At 42.5% G+C, this 19019-nt stretch overlaps 1 protein-coding gene across 2 annotated transcripts in view; it reads left to right on the top strand.

Annotated features, from left to right (window-relative positions):
• Nucleotides 1-19019, top strand: part of ptbp1 (polypyrimidine tract binding protein 1) — a 64234-nt gene that overhangs the window by 30112 nt on the left and 15103 nt on the right. For both annotated transcript variants that reach the window (XM_062959206.1, XM_062959207.1), the window contains 5 exons: nt 374-484; nt 3781-3955; nt 4049-4126; nt 10477-10625; nt 18660-18693. In XM_062959206.1, coding sequence (XP_062815276.1) covers nt 374-484; nt 3781-3955; nt 4049-4126; nt 10477-10625; nt 18660-18693 — 547 coding nt within the window. The remainder of the gene's footprint in view (nt 1-373; nt 485-3780; nt 3956-4048; nt 4127-10476; nt 10626-18659; nt 18694-19019) is intronic.

Raw genomic sequence — 19019 nt, 5'->3', positions numbered from 1 at the left:
ATATACATAAAATATATTATATTATTAGCATAGCACAATATAAGCATTATATATTGAGTACAATATATAATGCTTATATTGTGCTATGCTAATAATATAATATATTTTATGTATATATAATCTTGGAAGCCGCCCTGAGTCCCCTTCAGGGTGAGAAGGACGGGATATAAATACCACTATCCTGCAATGTTATTAGTAATATTACATTAATATATAATATACAATTATAATAGTGTATTATTATTATTATTATTATATTGTAATACCGGTACATTATAATATTATTATCAATATTGTTTCTGTGTTTGCTGTCCCTCCCTCCCTGTGTATAATTTTACTATTCTCTCTTGCCTTCCCCAAAAATTATGTGCAGATTTTCTCCAAGTTTGGCACCGTGCTGAAAATCATCACTTTCACCAAGAACAACCAGTTCCAAGCCCTCCTGCAGTACGCCGACCCCATGAGCGCCCAGCATGCCAAGCTGGTGAGTCCGACAGTAAAACTCAAAATTCAGAATTATTGTATGTACTCAAGTATCAGCCGAGTTTTTCAGTCCTTTTTGAGGCCTGAAAAAGCCCCCCTCGGCTTATACTCGAGTGAGGGTCTTGGTCGGCTTATATTTGGGTTGGCTTAAACTCGAGTATATACATAATTTATTATTGTTTCTCTCTTGTAATTGTTATGATTACATTTATTATTTTATTATATCTATTAATATTATTACATTTATTATTTTTCTCTATTATTATTGTTACTATTACATTTACAGTAGAGTCTCACTTATCCAACATAAACAGGCCAGCAGAATGTTGGATAAGCGAATATGTTGGATAATAAGGAGAGATTAAGGAGATGCCTATTAAACATCAAATTAGGTTATGATTTTACAAATTAAGCACCAAAACATCATGTTATACAACAAATTTAACAGAAAAAGTAGTTCAATAGGTAGTAATGCTATGTAGTAATTACTGTATTTATGAATTTAGCACCAAAATATCACAATGTATTGAAAACCTTGCCTACAAAAATGCGTTGGATAATCCAGAATGTTGGATAAGCGAATGTTGGATAAGTGAGACTCTACTGTATTATTTTTCTCTATTATTATTGTTACTATTACATTTATTATTTTTCTCTATTATTATGGTTACTATTACATTTATTATTTTTCTCTATTATTATTTTTACTATTACATTTATTATTTTACCATATAATTGTTATGACATTTATTATTTTATTCTAATTACCGTATGTACTCAAGTATAAGCCAAGTTTTTCAGTCGGCTTGTATTTGGGTTGGCTTATACTCAAGTACAGTAGAGTCTCACTTATCCAACATTCGCTTATCCAACATTCTGGATTATCCAACGCATTTTTGTAGTCAATGTTTTCAATACATCGTGATATTTTGGTGCTAAATTCGTAAATACAGTCATTACTACATAGCATTACTGTTTATGGAACTACTTTTTCTGTCAAATTTGTTGTATAACATGATGTTTTGGTGCTTAATTTGTAAAATCATAACCTAATTTGATGTTTAATAGGCTTTTCCTTAATCCCTTCTTATTATCCAACATATTCGCTTATCCAACATTCTGCCGGCCCGTTTATGTTGGCTAAGTAAGACTCTACTGTATATATGTAATTTATTTTTTTCTCTTATTATTTTATTCTATGTATTTTCATTATTATGACATTTATTATTTTACTCTATTATTATTGTTACTATTATATTTATTATTATTTTCTATAATTGTCATTATTATTACATTTATTATTTTACCCTATAATTACTATGACATTTATTATTTGATTCTAATTACCATATGTACTCAAGTATAAGCCAAGTTTTTCGGTCAGCTTGTATTTGGGTATGGCTTATACTCAAGTATATATGTAATTTATTTTTTCTCTTATTATTTTACTCTATGTATTATTATTATTACATTTATTATTTTTCTCTAGTGTCAGTATTATGACAACAATAATAACAACAACAACAACAATAATAATAATGCATCACACAGTCCTAAACACTTGGGAAGTGTTCGACTTGTGATACGGAATCTAGCATATAGATCTTGTTTGCTGTGTCATACTATATATTTGTGTCAATAATAATTATTATTATAATAACTTCATTTTTATACCCACCTCCATCTCCCCGAAGGGACTCGGGGCGGCTAACCTGGGGGCAAGGAGGCGGGGTACAAAAATAAAGTTGTTGCTGTTATTATTATTATTATCATTATTATTATTGTATGACACAGCAAACAAGATAGATATGCTGGATTTCATATCACAAAATCACAAGTCGAACACTTCCCAAGTGTCTAGGACTGTGTGATGATGATGAAGATTGATTATTATTGACACAAAGACATAGTATGACACAGCAAACAAAATCTATATTATTAATATTATTTTATTGTATGACACAGCAAACAAGACAGACATGCTGGATTTCGTATCACAAAATCACAAGTCAAACACTTCCCAAGTGTCTAAGACTGTGTGATGTATTTTCGGATGATGTGCGCAGATCCCAGCAGGGTGGCCTTTTGCAGTTGGCAGATCGTGATTTTGTCAATGTCTATTGTTTCCAAATGCCGGCTGAGATCTTTTAGGACGGCACCCAATGTGCCCATCCCCACCGGGACCACCTGCACTGGTTTCTGCCAGAGTCTTTGAAGTTCAATCTTGAGGTCCTGAGAGCGGCTGAGTTTTTCCTGTTGTTTTTCGTCAGTGCAACTGTCACCTGGGATGGCGACATCCATGATCCAAACCTTTTTCTTCTCCACAACTGTGATGTCCGGTGTGTTGTGTTCCAGAACTTTGTCAGTCTGGATTCGGAAGTCCCACAGTATCTTTGCGTGCTCATTTTCCAAGACCTTTGCAGGTTTGTGATCCCACCAGTTCTTTGCTGCTGGGAGGTGGGACTTGAGGCATAAGTTCCAATGGATCATTTGGGCCATATGGTTGTGCCTCTGTTTGTAGTCTGTCTGTGCAATTTTCTTACAGCAGCTAAGGATGTGATCCATGGTTTCGTCGGTTTCCTTGCAGAGTCTGCATTTTGGGTCATCAGCTGATTTTTCAATCTTGGCCTGAATGGCCTTTGTCCTGATGTCTTGCTCCTGGGCTGCAAGGATCAGGCCTTCTGTCTCCTTCTTCAGGGTCCCATTCGTGAGCCAGAGCCAGGTCTTCTCCTTGTCAGCTTTTCCTTCAATTTTGTCAAGGAACTTTCCATGCAGTGTTTTGTTGTGCCAGCTGTCAGCTCTAGTTTGTAGTGCGGTTTTCTTGTACTGATTCTGCTCTAGTTTGTAGTGCGGTTTTCTTGTACTGATTCTGCTCTAGTTTGTAGTGCAGTTTTCTTGTATTGATTCTACTCTAGTTTGTAGTGCGGTTTTCTTGTACTGGTTTTTTGTCTGCTGTGCTTTGAGGAGTTTCTGATTTTTGACTTCAATCAAAGCAGGTTCTTCACTTTGCTTTACATATTCTGCCAAGTCGTCATCTTCTTCTTTGACTGCTTGTTTGACTTGTAAGAGTCCTCTGCCCCCTGATCTTCTAGGCAGATATAGCCGGTCAACATCACTGCGAGGGTGCAGTGAATTGGTCATGAGTTTTCTTGTTTTTCTGTCCATTATTATTACTATTATTATTATTATTACCTCAGCTGTTGGGAGCACCCTAGGTGATGCTCCGCACTTTGCATTGTGCTTGGAAATGAACCCGATCCCTTTCCGAAGGTGAGCTCTGCTGGTCTCTCCTTGCAGTCTCTGGACGGGCAGAACATCTACAACGCCTGCTGCACCCTCCGCATCGACTTCTCCAAGCTCACCAGCCTCAATGTCAAGTACAACAATGACAAGAGCCGGGACTATACTCGGCCGGACCTGCCTTCGGGAGACAACCAGCCTTCCCTCGACCAGACCATGGCCGCTGCCTTTGGTGAGGGGAGCACTAACCACTCCATCTGCATTATTAACTACCCGTATTTCCCTATGCCACTCCCATTGTGGTTAATTGATTTCTCTTTATCAGGTGCACCAGGGATCATTTCAGCCTCGCCTTACACCGGGGCCGGCTTCCCCCCTGCGTTCGCCATCCCTCAAGCCGCAGGTACTTTAAATCTCAGAAATCTTTCCAATTCATCTTGCTGTTTTTTTACTGCTGAGAGAAAGGGTTTTACCCAGCTCTCCCGGTTGCTATTTGGGCTTCCTGGGGGTTGCAGTAGATCGAGAAGCCCTTGAGCTTAGGATTTTAATTTTTTTTTTTGTAAAGCATATATACGAGGGCTATCCACAAAGTAGGTTACGTTTTGGATTTTAAAAAGGACAAAGTATAGGAGAAATCATTTACCATATGCAGCTGAAAGACACATCCCAATACTACAATCTCATGTAATCCCCACTGAAATCTAGGCATGTCTCATATAGATAAACTAGCTGTGCCTGGCCACGCGTTGCTGTGCCTGATGGGAATCATTTGTTGACCAGATGGAATAGCAGTGAATAGCCTTGCAGCCTTACAGTCTGGGTGTTTTCTCTTTACGTGAATCCTTGTTTGGTGAGGTGGAATACAATCGAATAGGTTTGCTGCTTGGAAGGCTGGGTACTTGCGTTGTAGGGAAATGGTTTTTTAGCCAATTTGAATTGTACTGAATAGCCTCGCTGTTTCAAAGACTGACTGCTTTCTACATAGGGGCATCATTTCTTGGGCAGGCTGAATGAGACGGAATAGCCTCATGGCTTGAAACCCTGAGGGTGTACTATCAAGGGGAAATGTTGCTTGGTTAGGTTGAACAGCACTGAATAGCCTTGCTGTTTGGAAGCCTGGTTGCTTCCTGGCTGGGGGAATCCTTTGTTGGGAGGTGTTAGCTTGCCCTGGTTGTTTCCTTTCTGGAATTCCCATTTTCAGAGTGTTGCTCTTTATTTGATGTCCTGATTTTAGAGATTATATTGTTGCTTCCTGGCTGGGGGAATCCTTTGTTGGGAGGTGTTAGCTGGCCCTGGTTGTTTCCTTTCTGGAATTCCCATTTTCAGAGTGTTGTTCTTTATTTAATGTCCTGATTTTAGAGATTATATTGTTGCTTCCTGGCTGGGGGAATCCTTTGTTGGGAGCTGTTAGCTGGCCCTGGTTGTTTCCTTTCTGGAATTCCCATTTTCAGAGTGTTGCTCTTTATTTAATGTCCTGATTTTAGAGATTATATTGTTCTGTATTATTACACCACAGTAATTATAGATATGATATTTGTTGCCTGAGAGTACAGGCAGGCGGCCCCTCTTTTCAATCCCTGGAAGAGAGACAGAGGCCCAGGCAGCTGAGGCTGGGAAGGCAGGGCCCTCCTCTGAAGAGGGGAAAAGGGGAAGGAGGGTTTAGGACCCTTTAGGACACTCGGGGGGGGGGGGGGGGGGCTCTTCCCGGCCTTGCAGCCACCCCTGCCTCCGCCTCTGGAGGCCTCCATCTAAAAAACAAAAACATTGCGGCCTGGCGCCCTCCCTCCTTGGGGCCACGCCGCTTCCCAGCCTTGAGGCCACCCCTTCAGGCATGTATGTCCAAAAGAGAATAAATAGTTAAAAGAAAAGAAACCTTGGGCCTTGCGACCTCCCTCTGGCCTGGCGGGAGGCGGAGGTGGCTCTTTAGGGGGGGAAGGTTCGGGCTCCGGCTCTCTCGTGGCCGGGGCCGCCCTGAGGCCTGCGGGGCACGGAGGAGGCTGTGGTGATCTTTGTGGGGGGGGGGCGCCTTTCTGGAAGCCCCCCCCCCCCCCCGCCTTTGACTCTGCAGGCCTCAACATCCTCTGGCGCATGGAGGAGGCCGCGGTGGCTCTTTGGGGGGGGGGTTGTTCCACGCCTGCTCGGGCCCCTGACAATTTTTACTTCGCAGCCCCGCCGCGTGGAGGTCCCTCCTCCGACCACCATGGGGCCTTTCAGCCAGGCTGACGGCTGGGTTTTTAAGGCCCCTTGGAGGTTTTTGACGGGATTTTTTGTTGTATCAACCTGGAGGCGTGGATGATGGGTTGTGTTGTCAAATTTCGACGTTGAGGGGCCTGTAGTTTAGTTGTTTTGCTCAGTGCCGCGATTCCATCACTCTTTTATATATATAGATGAGTTTGAAAAGTACTGCTCCAGTAAATTCCCTGCTTGTGTCCTCAGCTCTTCCCCCTCTCCCTTCCTGCAGCGTAGCCAAAACGCCCCCATTGTTGGAAACGGAGGAGAGAGGTGGCAAATTTACTGGGGCAGGCCTTTGCAAACTCATTTATCTATATGAGATGTGCCTAGATTTCAGTGAGGATTACGTGAGATTGTAGTATTGGAATGTGTCTTTCAGCTGTGTATGGTAAATGATTTCTCCTATACTTTGTCCTTTTTAACATCCAAAACGTAACTTACTTTGTGGATAGCCCTCGTAGATTTCCCCATATCCTCCATCCTCTTAAATTAAAATCAGTATGCCAACATGCCGGGTGGCAACAAATCCACGGATTTGGGCCCTTTGTTTACAAGTTGTCATAGTTTTTTTTTAATTGTGTCAGAAGCAACTTGAGAACATACCACAAGTTGCTTCTGGTGTGGGAGAATTGGCCGTCTACAGAGACGTTGCCCTGATTTGTTACCATCCTGTTGGGAGGCTTCTCTCATGTCCCCTCAAGCTAGAGTTGACAGACGGGAGCTCACACTGTCTTGCGGATTCGAACCAGTGACCGTGGGGTAGCAACCTAACCTTTAGGTCAGCAGTCCAGCCGGCACATTGCATTTCCACTACCATAGTGTTAGAGACATGGCACTCTGTGATCCTCAATCCAACCAGTCCCTGCTGAAACAAAGCCATTGATTCAGCATGGATTTGGGCCCTTAACCCTGTTGCAAAAACACACTAAAGTCCCATATGTGAACACGTATGCATCCCGTTTGTGCTTCTTTCCCGTGCTCGGCATTTGTGCAGTGGCCGTGTTAACGTACTTGTGTGTCCCTTGCGTGTTTTGCCTCCTTGGCGGATACAAAAGCCGCTGTATCCCCCACGCCCATCCAGAATACCCACTGCTAGCTCGACCCTTTGTGTGTGTGTCAACCTTGTGCATGGGTGTTTTTTTTAAAAAAAAAATTAAAAAATTTCCAAGAAACCAATGTCTAGGCTTTTCGAGAAAATAACGGCTTTTGTTTACATATGCGGTGAAATTGTAAGAAAGTTAAAAGCATTGCTGTGGTAAGGAATTTTTGGAGAGCAGCGGTTCAACAACATCGGGGACACACAATGCATACCCGTTTTAATAGCCTGAATCTTTGTATCTGTATATATAAATGTAATATGTGTTTTACTATGGAATAAACAACAAAACCACTGAAACAAATCACACCAAATTTGGCCACAAAAGACATAGTCATCCAAAATATGTCTTTCAAACAAAAACAAAAAAACTAGAAAACTAAAGTCCAAATTAGAGGACCAGGAAAAGCTGTTTTTTTCCCTTGCTGCCAGTTAGAAAGGTAGTTTTAAACTGTGTATATTGTTTAATGTATTTGTGCTGTTACTTCTGTAACGTTGTGAGCTGCCCCGAGTCCCCACAGGGAGATGGTGGCGGGGTATAAATAAAGTTTTATTATTATTATTATTATTATTATTATTATTATTATTATTATTATTATATTAGGCCTCACCCACTTTGTCTCCTAGCAACCCACTCAGCCATTTAATGGCTCCCAGAAAAGAAAAGAAAAGTCCTAATTAGAGGGAGACGAATAATTGTTTTTTATCCAATTGCTGCCAGTTAGAAGGCTAAGCTCAGCCCACTTGGTCTCCTAGCAACCTACTCAGCCCAGGGGACAGACACAGTTAGGCCTCTTCCACACTGCCTATAAAATACAGATTATCTGATTTGAACTGGATTATATGGCAGTGTAGACTCAAGGCCCTTCCACACAGCTATATAACCCATTTATAATCTTATATTATCTGCTTTGAACTGGGTTATCTTGAGTCCACACTGCCATATAATTCACTTCAGTGTGGATTTTATACGGTTGTGTAGAAGGGGCCTCATATAATCCAGTTCTGAGCAGATAATATAAGATTATAAATATAATGTCTAAAATTACTGTCGTATAATAATACAGAACAATATAATCTCTAAAATCAGGACAGCAAATAAAGAGCAACACTCTGAAATCAGGGAAATTGGGAATTCCAGAAAGGAAACAATCAGGGCCAGCTAACACCTCCCAACAAAGGATTCCCCCAGGCAGGAAGCAGCCAGGCTTTGAAGTTGCAAGGCAATTAAATGCTAATCAAGGTGGCTAATTGCAGCATTCATACCTGCCACACTGAGACTATTATTAAATAAATTAATAAGTAAATAAAAAAAATTCATTGCTATTCAACCTGGCCAACCAAGATTTCCCCTAGATAGAAAACCCCCAGGCTCTGAAGCTACAAGGCTACTCTGTCCCATTCAGCCTGGCCTAGCAAGGATTCCCAATGTAGAAATGGCCAGGCTTTTAAGCTGTAAGACTATTCAGTGCAATTCAAACTGGCCAAACAAAGGAAGGAGCCAGGCTTCAAAACGGTGCTTAGATTGAGGGTGCTACTCCAGCTTGCCAAACAAGGATTCCTCTAGGTATAGCACAGCCAGGCATTGAAGCCGCAAGGCTATTCAGTGCAATTTAACCGGGCCAACCAAAGATTCCCCTAGGTAGCAAGCAGCCAGGCTGTGAAGCAGCAAGGCTATTCATTGCAGTTCTAGCATCCCAAAAAACCATTCCCCTAGAACGCAAGCAGCGAGCCTATTCCGTTGCATTCCAGCTCACCAAACAAGGATTCCCATAAGAAGCAAACAGCCAGGCTTTGAGGCTGCAAGGCTATTCACTGCTGTTCCACCTGGCCAACAAAGGATTCCCATACGCCACAGCAACGCGTGGCCAGGCACTGCTAGTATTGTTATACGATTAGTCCAGTGATTCCCAAAGTGGGCACTACCGCCCTCTGCAGCAATCCGGGGGGCGGTGATGGCACCTATTAGGAGATGGGGCGGGGCCAGGGGAGGGGCGGGGCTTCTTCCCAAGAGCCCGAGACAGGGCTGAGCCTCTATATCTCTCCTGAGAGGCCTTATAGGACTAAAGGGCGGAGGTCGGGAAGGGGGCGGGACCTCCTTCCAAGTGCCAGAGACAGGGCTGAGCCTCTATATCTCTCCTGAGAGGCCTTATAGGACTAAGGGGTGGAGCTAGGGAAGGGGGCGGGGCCTCCTTCCAAGAGCCTGAGACAGGGCTGAGCCTCTATACCTCTCCTGAGAGGCCTTATAGGACTAAGGGGTGGAGCTAGGGAAGGGGGCGGGGCCTCCTTCCAAGAGCCTGAGACAGGGCTGAGCCTCTATACCTCTCCTGGGAGGCCTTATAGGACTAAAGGGCGGGGCTAGGGAAGGGGGCGGGACCTCCTTCCAAGTGCCAGAGACAGGGCTGAGCCTCTATATCTCTCCTGAGAGGCCTTATAGGACTAAAGGGCGGGTCTAGGGAAGGGGGCATGGTCTCCTTCCAAGAGCCTGAGACAGGGCTGAGCCTCTATACCTCTCCTGAGAGGCCTTATAGGACTAAGGGGTGGAGCTAGGGAAGGGGGCGGGGCCTCCTTCCAAGAGCCTGAGACAGGGCTGAGCCTCTATACCTCTCCTGGGAGGCCTTATAGGACTAAAGGGCGGGGCTAGGGAAGGGGGCGGGACCTCCTTCCAAGTGCCAGAGACAAGGCTGAGCCTCTATATCTCTCCTGAGAGGCCTTATAGGACTAAAGGGCGGGTCTAGGGAAGGGGGCATGGTCTCCTTCCAAGAGCCCGAGACAGGGCTGAGCCTCTATATCTCTCCTGAAAGGCCTTATAGGACTAAAGGGCGGGGCTAGGGAAGGGGGCGGGACCTCCTTCCAAGTGCCAGAGACAGGGCTGAGCCTCTATATCTCTCCTGAGAGGCCTTATAGGACTAAAGGGCAGGGCTTCCTTCCAAGAGCCCGAGACAGGGCTGAGCCTCTATATCTCTCCGGAGAGGCCTTATAGGACTAAAGGGCGGGGCTAGAGAAGGGGGCGGGGCCTCCTTCCAAGAGCCTAAGACAGGGCTGAGCCTCTACCTATATCTCTCCTGAGAGGCCTTATAGGACTAAAGGGCAGGGCCTCCTTCCAAGAGCCCGAGACAGGGCTGAGCCTCTATACCTCTCCTGAGAGGCCTTGTAGGACTAAAGGGTGGAACTATACCTCCCCAGAGGCGCTTGTTAGAACATGGGGGCGGGGTATAGAGGCACAGCCCTGTCAGGCACTTGGGAAGAGGCCCCGCCCCCTCCTCTAGCCCCGCCCCCTGTGTGCTGGCAGGCTCCGCAGGACAGGGATAGAAGCTCAGCCCTATCTCAGAGCTCGTAACTCCGCCCACCCCAGTCCTGGCCGCGTGTTTTTGGGGTGCAGCGAGGGGACACGGTGCCGGCTCACGCTGTTGTAATTCTTCCAGGCCTCTCAGTCCCCAATGTCCACGGGGCGCTGGCTCCTTTGGCCATCCCGTCCGCTGCCGCTGCCGCAGCTGCCGCGGGGCGGATTGCCCTTCCCGGCCTCGCCGGGCCGGGGAACTCCGTCCTGCTGGTTAGCAATCTGAACCCGGAGGTTAGTGGACCCCTTGTTGACGTCTCTTCTCTCCAGTATATGCTAACTCAGTCTCTCTTCACTATTATTATTATTATTATTATTATTATTATTATTATTATTATTTCGCTTACTTTCCAATCTCACTGTTCTGCCAATCGCTTCTCAGGAATACTTTTCACCGTGCTGCTGAGCCTTCCTCCCTTTTCTTTTCTTTCTTTCTCTTTCTCGTTCACTCGCTCCGAAAGGGGAATGCTCCAGCAGCAGCCTAAAAACACAACTCAAAGGCGGATAACTCCAAACAGTGTGTTGTCAAATTTCCCGGAATCACTGGCTTGCTGTGAGTTTTCGGGGCTGTATGGCTATGTTCCAGAAGCATTCTCTCCTGACGTTTTGCCCACATCTGTGCCAGGCATCCTCAGAGGTTGTGAGGTCTGTTGGAAACTAGGCAAGAGGGATTTCTGTATATACTCGAGTATAAGCCTAGTTTTTCAGCCCTTTTTTTAAGACTGAAAACGGCCCCCTCGGCTTATACTCGGGCGAGGGTCCTGGTTGGCTTATATTTGGGTCAGCTTATACTCGAGAATATATGGTACATTTATTTTTCTCTATTATTGTTGCTACTATTACATTTATTTCACTCTGATCTTATTATTATTATTGAATTTATTATTTTACTCTCATTATTATTACTTGTATTATTATCCGACATTTTTGCTTATCCGACATTCTGCGAACCCATTTATGTTGGATATGCGAGACTCTACTGTACATTGTGCTCCGCCCTGTGTCCTCTTCAGTTTGTAAAATCATAATGTAATTCAACCTTTAATAGGCATTTCCTTAATCCTGCCTTATTATCCAACATTTTTGCTTATCCGACATTCTCCCAGCCTGTTTATGTTGGATATGCAAGACTCTACTGTACGTTGTGCTCCGCCCTGTGTCCTCTTCAGTTTGTAAAATCATAATGTAATTCGACCTTTAATAGGCATTTCCTTAATCCCGCCTTATCCGACATTTTGGCTTATCCGACATTCTGCGGGCCCATTTATGTTGGATATGCGAGACTCTACTGTACGTTGTTCTCCGCCCTGTGTCCTCTTCAGTTTGTAAAATCATAATGTAATTCGACCTTTAATAGGCATTTCCTTAATCCCGCCTTATTATCCAACATTTTTGCTTATCCGACATTCTGCGGGCCCATTTATGTTGGATATGCGAGACTCTACTGTACGTTGTGCTCCGCCCTGAGTCCTCTTCGGGGTGAGAAAGGCGGAATATAAATGTTTTAAATAAATAAATGGCCATACAGCCCCGAAAGCTCACAGGAACCCAGACCTCCTAAGTGTTTGGGACTCACAGTTCCCAGAAGTCCGAGCCGAGGGTCGGGAATTCTGGGAGCTGGAGTCCAAGACACCTGGAAGGCTTGTAAATCCGCAACTCCAAAAGTATATATCTCCTTTTGCTTACGTATCAGTACATCCACCTTTACCTCTCTGAAGCTGTTATGCTTTATTTACCTCCAACCTTTTTATTTTATTTCTATTTTTTGCAACATCTCCCAACGATTTTACGTTTTTGGTTCTTTGAAACGTTCGGACGGCATTACTGAAGGCACATCTGGGGGTGAAACTCAAACGTCTGTGGCCTTTGAGGGTATCCGTGGCATTCAGTAGTATTTGGAGGTGTTTGGGTCTCCCTTTTAGAGCCTGGCGCTTGCAAAAAGTGTGCAGACGTGGCAGTCCTGCTTTGTCGTAGCGGTCCGAAAGCTCAAAAGCAGAGGCATGGATGAGGAAACCGAATAGGAAATTAACCCCGTTTTCCGTCTTTTTCTCTGTCCTGCTTTCTGTCCACTTCAGTCCTTTGGGAGCATGACGTTCTGCCCGCAATACTCGCCCGCAAAGGCAAATAAATGCCATCCAAAGTTGATAACTAAAGGGATTTTCGAAAAGCAAAACAGTTGAACAAGAACGCCTCTCTCTTTTTCTATGGGGTGATATTATTTATTTATTATTTATGTACATCATTTATATACCGCTTTCCTCTCCTAGCGGTTTGCGACATCTATATATATCTCTCTATATATAAAAGAGTGATGGCATCACAGCGACCCACAAAACAACAAAACTACAGGCCCCCCAACCTCGAAATTTGACAACACAACCCGTCATCCACGCCTCTAGGTTGATACAACAAAAAGAAAAGAAAAATAAAGTCCTAATTAGAGAGAGAGGAATAATTGCTTTTATCCAATTGCTGCCAGTTAGAAGGCTAAGCTCCTCCAACTTGGTCTCCTAGCAACCCCCCCAAAAAATAATAAAAAACACTAAAAAAATTAATACAATAAAATACTATAATAACAGAAAATAACTAAAAATAATACAAGAAAATAATAAAATATAATAAATAAAAATATAACTTACAATAAAATTAATTAAAAAATGCAAATAATGTCAAATAAAAATTACACAACAATTTTTAACCAATACCACCACCACTTTGCCACAGCAACGCGTGGCCGGGCACAGCTAGTATATATATATAAATGTAATGTGTATTTTTCCCATGGAGTCAACAACAAAACCACTGAACCAAACCACACCAAATTTGGCCACAAAAGACGTAATCATCCAATTTATGTCTTTCAATTATATATATATATATATATATATGTATGTATGTATGTATGTATATATGTATAATGTGTATTTTTCCCATTTCCCATGGAGTAAACAACAAAACCACTGAACCAAATCACACCAAATTTGGCCACAAAAGATATAGTCATCCAATCTATGTCTTTCAATAAAAATTATATATATATATATATATATATATATATATATGTGTGTGTGTGTGTGTGTGTGTGTGTGTGTGTGTGTGTGTGTGTGTGTGTGTAATGTGCATTTTCCTATGGAGGAAACAACAAAACCACTGAACTAGATCACATCAAATTTGGCCACAAAAGACGTAGTCATCCAATCTGTCTTTCAATAAAAAATCTCTATATATATGTATTATGTGTATTTTTCCCATTTCCCATGGAGTAAACAACAAAACCACTGAACCAAATCACATCAAATTTGGCCACAAAAGACGTAGTCATCCAATCTGTCTTTCAATAAAAAATCTCTCTCTATATATATGTATTATGTGTATTTTTCCCATTTCCCATGGAGTAAACAACAAAACCACTAAACCAAATCACATCAAATTTGGCCACGAAAAACGTAGTCATCCACTCTATGTCTTTCAATAACTAACTCTCTCTCTCTCTCTCTCTCTATATATATATATATAAAAAAATGTAATGGGCATTTTTCCCATGGAGTAAACAACAAAGCCACTGAACCCAAACACACCAAATTTGGCCACAAAAGACATAGTCATCCAATCTATGTCTTTCAGTAAAAAAAATCTATATATATATGAATGTAATGTGTATTTTTCCCTTGGAGTAAACAACAAAACCACACAATATATTGATAGAGTACAATATAGTAATTTATTACCAGTATTGTACTACGCTAATAATATAATATTGTATGTAAATTTAATTTGTAAGCCGCTCTGAGTCCCCTTCGGAGTGAGAAGGGCGGCATATAAATGTAGTGAATAATAATAATAATAATAATAATAATAATATGACACAGCAAACAAGATAGATATGCTGGATTTCATATCACAAAATCACAAGTCGGAACACTTCCCAAGTGTTTAGGACTGTGTGATGTTTTTTCGGATATAATAATATCTTATTATTATTATTATTATTATTATTTTCCCATTGAGTAAACAACAAAACCACTGAACCTACACACACCAAATTTGGCCACAAAAGACTTAGTCATCCAATCTATGTCTTTCAATTAAAAAAAACCTAGAAAAATAAAGTCCAAATTACAGAGGACGAGGAAGAGCCGTTCTCCCCCTGGATGCCAGTCAGAAGGGTAGGCCCCGCCCCCTGTGTACAATAGCCTTGTCCCGGGCGAGTCTTGCTCCGCAGCCACAACGTCCTGCCCCCTCGGTGTGTTTGTGGGGATGCTTCCTCTCTTCTTTCCTTTCGCTCATCCCTCCGGCTTCCTCCTTGGGGCTGAAACCCCTGCAGTGAAACTGAACTAACCGCTCTGACTCCTTGTGATTATTATTATTATTGTTTCTCTCTCTCTCTTCCCCACCATTGCTTGTATATAATCAGTGTTGTAGAGACTTTTTAATCTGTGCATAGAGCTGTGCGAGAGGCAGCGTTCGCCAGAGGGGCCTCGGCTCTTCCCCACCCGCCCCGAATTGGAAGCCCGGATTTGGAAGGATCTCCGGTCCTTGCCTCTCGATTGGTGGATTCCTCGGCCCTGTCGCGGGAGGGGAGAGGAACTGGCGGTTGGGGTTTTCACTCTAATATATTGCCAAATGGCTTTGGGGTCTCCAAAGACGAGACTAGGAAGCACGTAATGCAGAACAAAATGTATGTGTATATACACACTTGAAAACTCCCAAAAATTATAATACAAATCAAGATTCTACAACTCTATATTAGAGTACTTCTCATCAAAAAATAGCTTTCAAAGTATCATCATGGACCTCTTAGACATTGTGTTAGAATACAACTATTTTACTTTCTAAATGTGAAACATATAAATTGGCAATAGAGGGCGCAAGAGGACTGCCCATAGCTATCCCAAAAGTTTGCAAATAAAATTGTTTATCAAAACTAAAATAGTTGTATTCTAACACAATGTCTAAGAGGTCCATGATGATAGTTTGAAAGCTATTTTTTGATGAGAAGTACTCTAATATAGAGTTGTAGAATCTTGATTTGTATTATAATTTTTTGGGAGTTTTCAAGTGTGTATATACACATACATTTTGTTCTGCATTATCATAGATATTGTGCATTATTCGCTAAGAAGCACGTAAGCCTCGCTGAGCCACATTACAGATTGGTGCATTCATATTACATCAGTTCTTTCCTATAATAATAACTAGCACATCTACCCAGCATTTACCTCTCTCCTGTCATCCCTTCTTTCTTCTTCGTGGTCCCCGTGAAATGCGCACAGCCCATATGTGCGAATTTCACAGGTGACCACTCAAAGAAATACAGTTACAGGTAAGCAGCTATTCCTTTTCTTTTCCTCCTCTTAGTCCTTTTCCTTCCTCCCTCCCCTCTTTTTTCTTTTTTTTTCCCTCCCTCTCTCCCTCCTTTCTTTCCCTTCCTTTTCCTTTCTCTTCCTTCTTTCTCTCCTTTTTCTTTCTTTCCCTTTCCCTCTTTCTTTCTCTTTCCCTTTGCTCATGCCTTTCCTTTCTCTTCCTTCTCTCCTTTTTCTTTCTTTCCCTTTCCTTCTCTCTTTCTCCTTCCCTTCGCTCATGCCTTTCCTTTCTCTTCCTTCCCTCCTTTTTCTTTCTTTCCCTTTCCTTTCTCTTCCTTCCCTCCTTTTTCTTTCCCTTTCCTTCTTTCTTTTCCCTTCACTCATGCCTTTCCTTTCTCATCCTTCCCTCCTTTTTCTTTCTTTTTCTTCCCCTTTTCTTTTTCTTTCTCTTCCTTTGTGCCTTTCCTTTCTCTTCCTTCCTTCTCTCCTTTTTCTTTCTTTCCCTTTCCTTTCTCTTCCTTCCCTCCTTTTTCTTTCCCTTTCCTTCTTTCTTTCTTTTCCCTTCACTCATGCCTTTCCTTTCTCATCCTTCCCTCCTTTTTCTTTCTTTTCCTTACCTTCTCTCTTTCTCTTCCTCTTCCCTCCTTTTTCTTTCTTTCCCTTTCCTTCTCTCTTTCTCCTTCCCTTCGCTCATGCCTTTCCTTTCTCATCCTTCCCTCCTTTTTCTTTCTTTTCCTTACCTTCTCTCTTTCTCTTCCTCTTCCTTCCCTCCTTTTTCTTTCTTTCCCTTTCCTTCTCTCTTTCTCCTTCCCTTCGCTCATGCCTTTCCTTTCTCATCCTTATCTCCTTTTTCTTTCTTTTCCTTACCTTCTCTCTTTCTCTTCCTCTTCCTTCTCTCCTTTTTCTTTCTTTCCCTTTCCCTCTTTCTTTCTCTTTCCCTTCACTCATACCTTTCCTTTCTCTTCCTTCTCTCCTTTGTCTTTCTTTCCCTTTCCTTCTCTCTTTCCCTTCCCTTATATCTTTCCTTTTTCTTCCTTCTCTCCTTTGTCTTTCTTTCCCTTTCCTTCTCTCTTTCCCTTCGCTCATGGCTTTCTCTTCCTTCTCTCCTTTTTCTCTCTTTTTCTTTCCCTTCCCTTTTGCCTTTCCTTTCTCTTCCTTTCTTCTCTCCTTTTTCTTTCTTTCCCTTTCCCTCTTTCTTTCTCTTTCCCTTCGCTCATGCCTTTCCTTTCTCTTCCTTCTCTCCTTTTTCTCTCTTTTTCTTTCCCTTCCCTTTTGCCTTTCCTTTCTCTTCCTTTCTTCTCTCCTTTTTCTTTCTTTCCCTTTCCCTCTTTCTTTCTCTTTCCCTTCGCTCATGCCTTTCCTTTCTCTTCCTTCTCTCCTTTTTCTTTCTTTTTCTTTCCCTTTCCTTTCCTTTTTCTTTCTCTTCCCTTGTGCCTTTCCTTTCTCTTCCTTCTCTCCTTTTTCTTTCTTTCCCTTTCCTTCTCTCTTTCTCTTTTCCTTCGCTCATGCCTTTCCTTTCTCTTCCTTCTCTTTTTTTCTTTCTTCTTTTCCTTTCCTTTTCCTTCTCTCCTTTCCTTTTTCCCTTTCTCTTCCTTCTTCTCCTTCCTTTTCCTTTCCTTTCTCCCTTCCCCTGCTCTGAGAGAGCCTACCTCACAATAAATAACACATTACTTTATTTATATTCCGCCCCATCTCCCCGAAGGAACTCAATGTCTCCATGGCAATGTGGTCTCTTTCCTTCCTTCCCCTCATATACAAGTCACATTTCTTTCCCAGGGACATCACGAAGGGCCACTTCACCTAACCACAGCCAGTCCAGTGACATCAGAAAGGGCTACTGGATTGTCACCTAACAGTGGTTCAATCTGACATACGAATGGACACACACACAAGATAAATAGATAAGAATAGTCATCATTTTATTTCTTACCTGCCTCTTGTCAAAGCTCGAGGCAGAGTACAATATAATTAAAATATAGAGATAATAAAGACCAAAGTACTTATTTTCATGATCGAATTGCTGACATGTTTTCAGAGGCGCCAAAGCAGTACCTATTTATCTACTCACATAGCTGTTTTCGAACTGCTAGGTAAGCAGAAGCTAGGGCTGACGGCAGAAGCTCACCTCGACCCACGACTTGAATCACCAACCTTCTGGTCGGTAAGATCGTCTGTAGTGGCAGTTTAATACGATTCTCATAACCAAAAGCAGAGATATCTGTCCATCTCCAAAGCGGGAGACCCCGCCGCTATCCTCTCGACAGCAACAAAAACGGTCAAAACTTGCCCCGAAGCCCCTCTGTTGCAGTGCTGCCTCCTTTTCTTAGATAAACCTTACTTGAAGTAAAGTACTCTTCTTTTATTGCTGTGTTCCACTAGGTTGCAAATAAACCCACCTATTAACTAGTTTTTTTTCCTTCTGTAAACGAAAGTGTTGTGCGTTTTTTAGAAATCTATACATCTTACTGATGGAACACTACATATTTCTTTTATGTATTTACTGACCTGTGTTTTTGCTACTTTTTTTCCTTTTTTTCCCCCCTCTCTCTCTCCCACCCCCTTCCCTTGATATTTTATTATTTTTTGTTTCCCTTCCTTCCCTTTCTCCCCCGATCCGGAATTTCTTTGCCAACTGACTGCACGGTTCTTCTGCTTCCTGTTGTTGCTTGAAACAAAATTTATTATTTTTTTATTATTTACCAAACCAAACCAAAAAAAAAAAAAAACAATACACCCCTCTCAAAACAAAAACAAACACCAAACCTTCCTGCTCTTCGGAAACCAACTTGCCCTCCAATATTAACCATCTTGAAAACTTCATCATCCATCAACCAATTTCGCCATTTCCTGCGGGGACTACTCTACCTTTCCTTCGTTGGCGACGATTTGCGCAACCTTCGCTCTCCCCTCCGATTCCTTACCTCTTCCCTGTCCCTCCGCTGCCTTGCTCTGCTGTTCTCTAAAGAGAGTTACGCCCCAATGCCTCTTTATTCTTTTCGGTATGTTATCATTCACACTTTTTTAATTACTTTGTTTTATTTGGTTTGTTTCATTACTTTTGGGGGGGGGGGAGGGGAAGGCGGCCTTGTCGTGGGGAAGGGGGGCGGTGGGGCTGAATGCTTTCGTTACCCAAATGCAAGTTTATTTTATTTCTTGTGCATGGTTTTTGGGTTGCTTTGCATGCCCCTTGGGGTCAACCACATTGAAATAGCATAAGAGGGAGGAGGGCATTGGTTTACCTTTTCTCCGCTGGTCCAATATCAAATTTTCAGCAGGGATCCCGTCAGGTCCGCTGGATTTGTTATTTTTTCGTTGTTTGTTTTTT

The sequence above is a fragment of the Anolis carolinensis genome, unplaced genomic scaffold (assembly GCF_035594765.1).
Source record: "Anolis carolinensis isolate JA03-04 unplaced genomic scaffold, rAnoCar3.1.pri scaffold_7, whole genome shotgun sequence".
NCBI lineage: Eukaryota > Metazoa > Chordata > Lepidosauria > Squamata > Dactyloidae > Anolis > Anolis carolinensis.
Note: the sequence above shows the minus strand (reverse complement) of the source record. Positions and strands in the feature narration are given on the sequence as shown.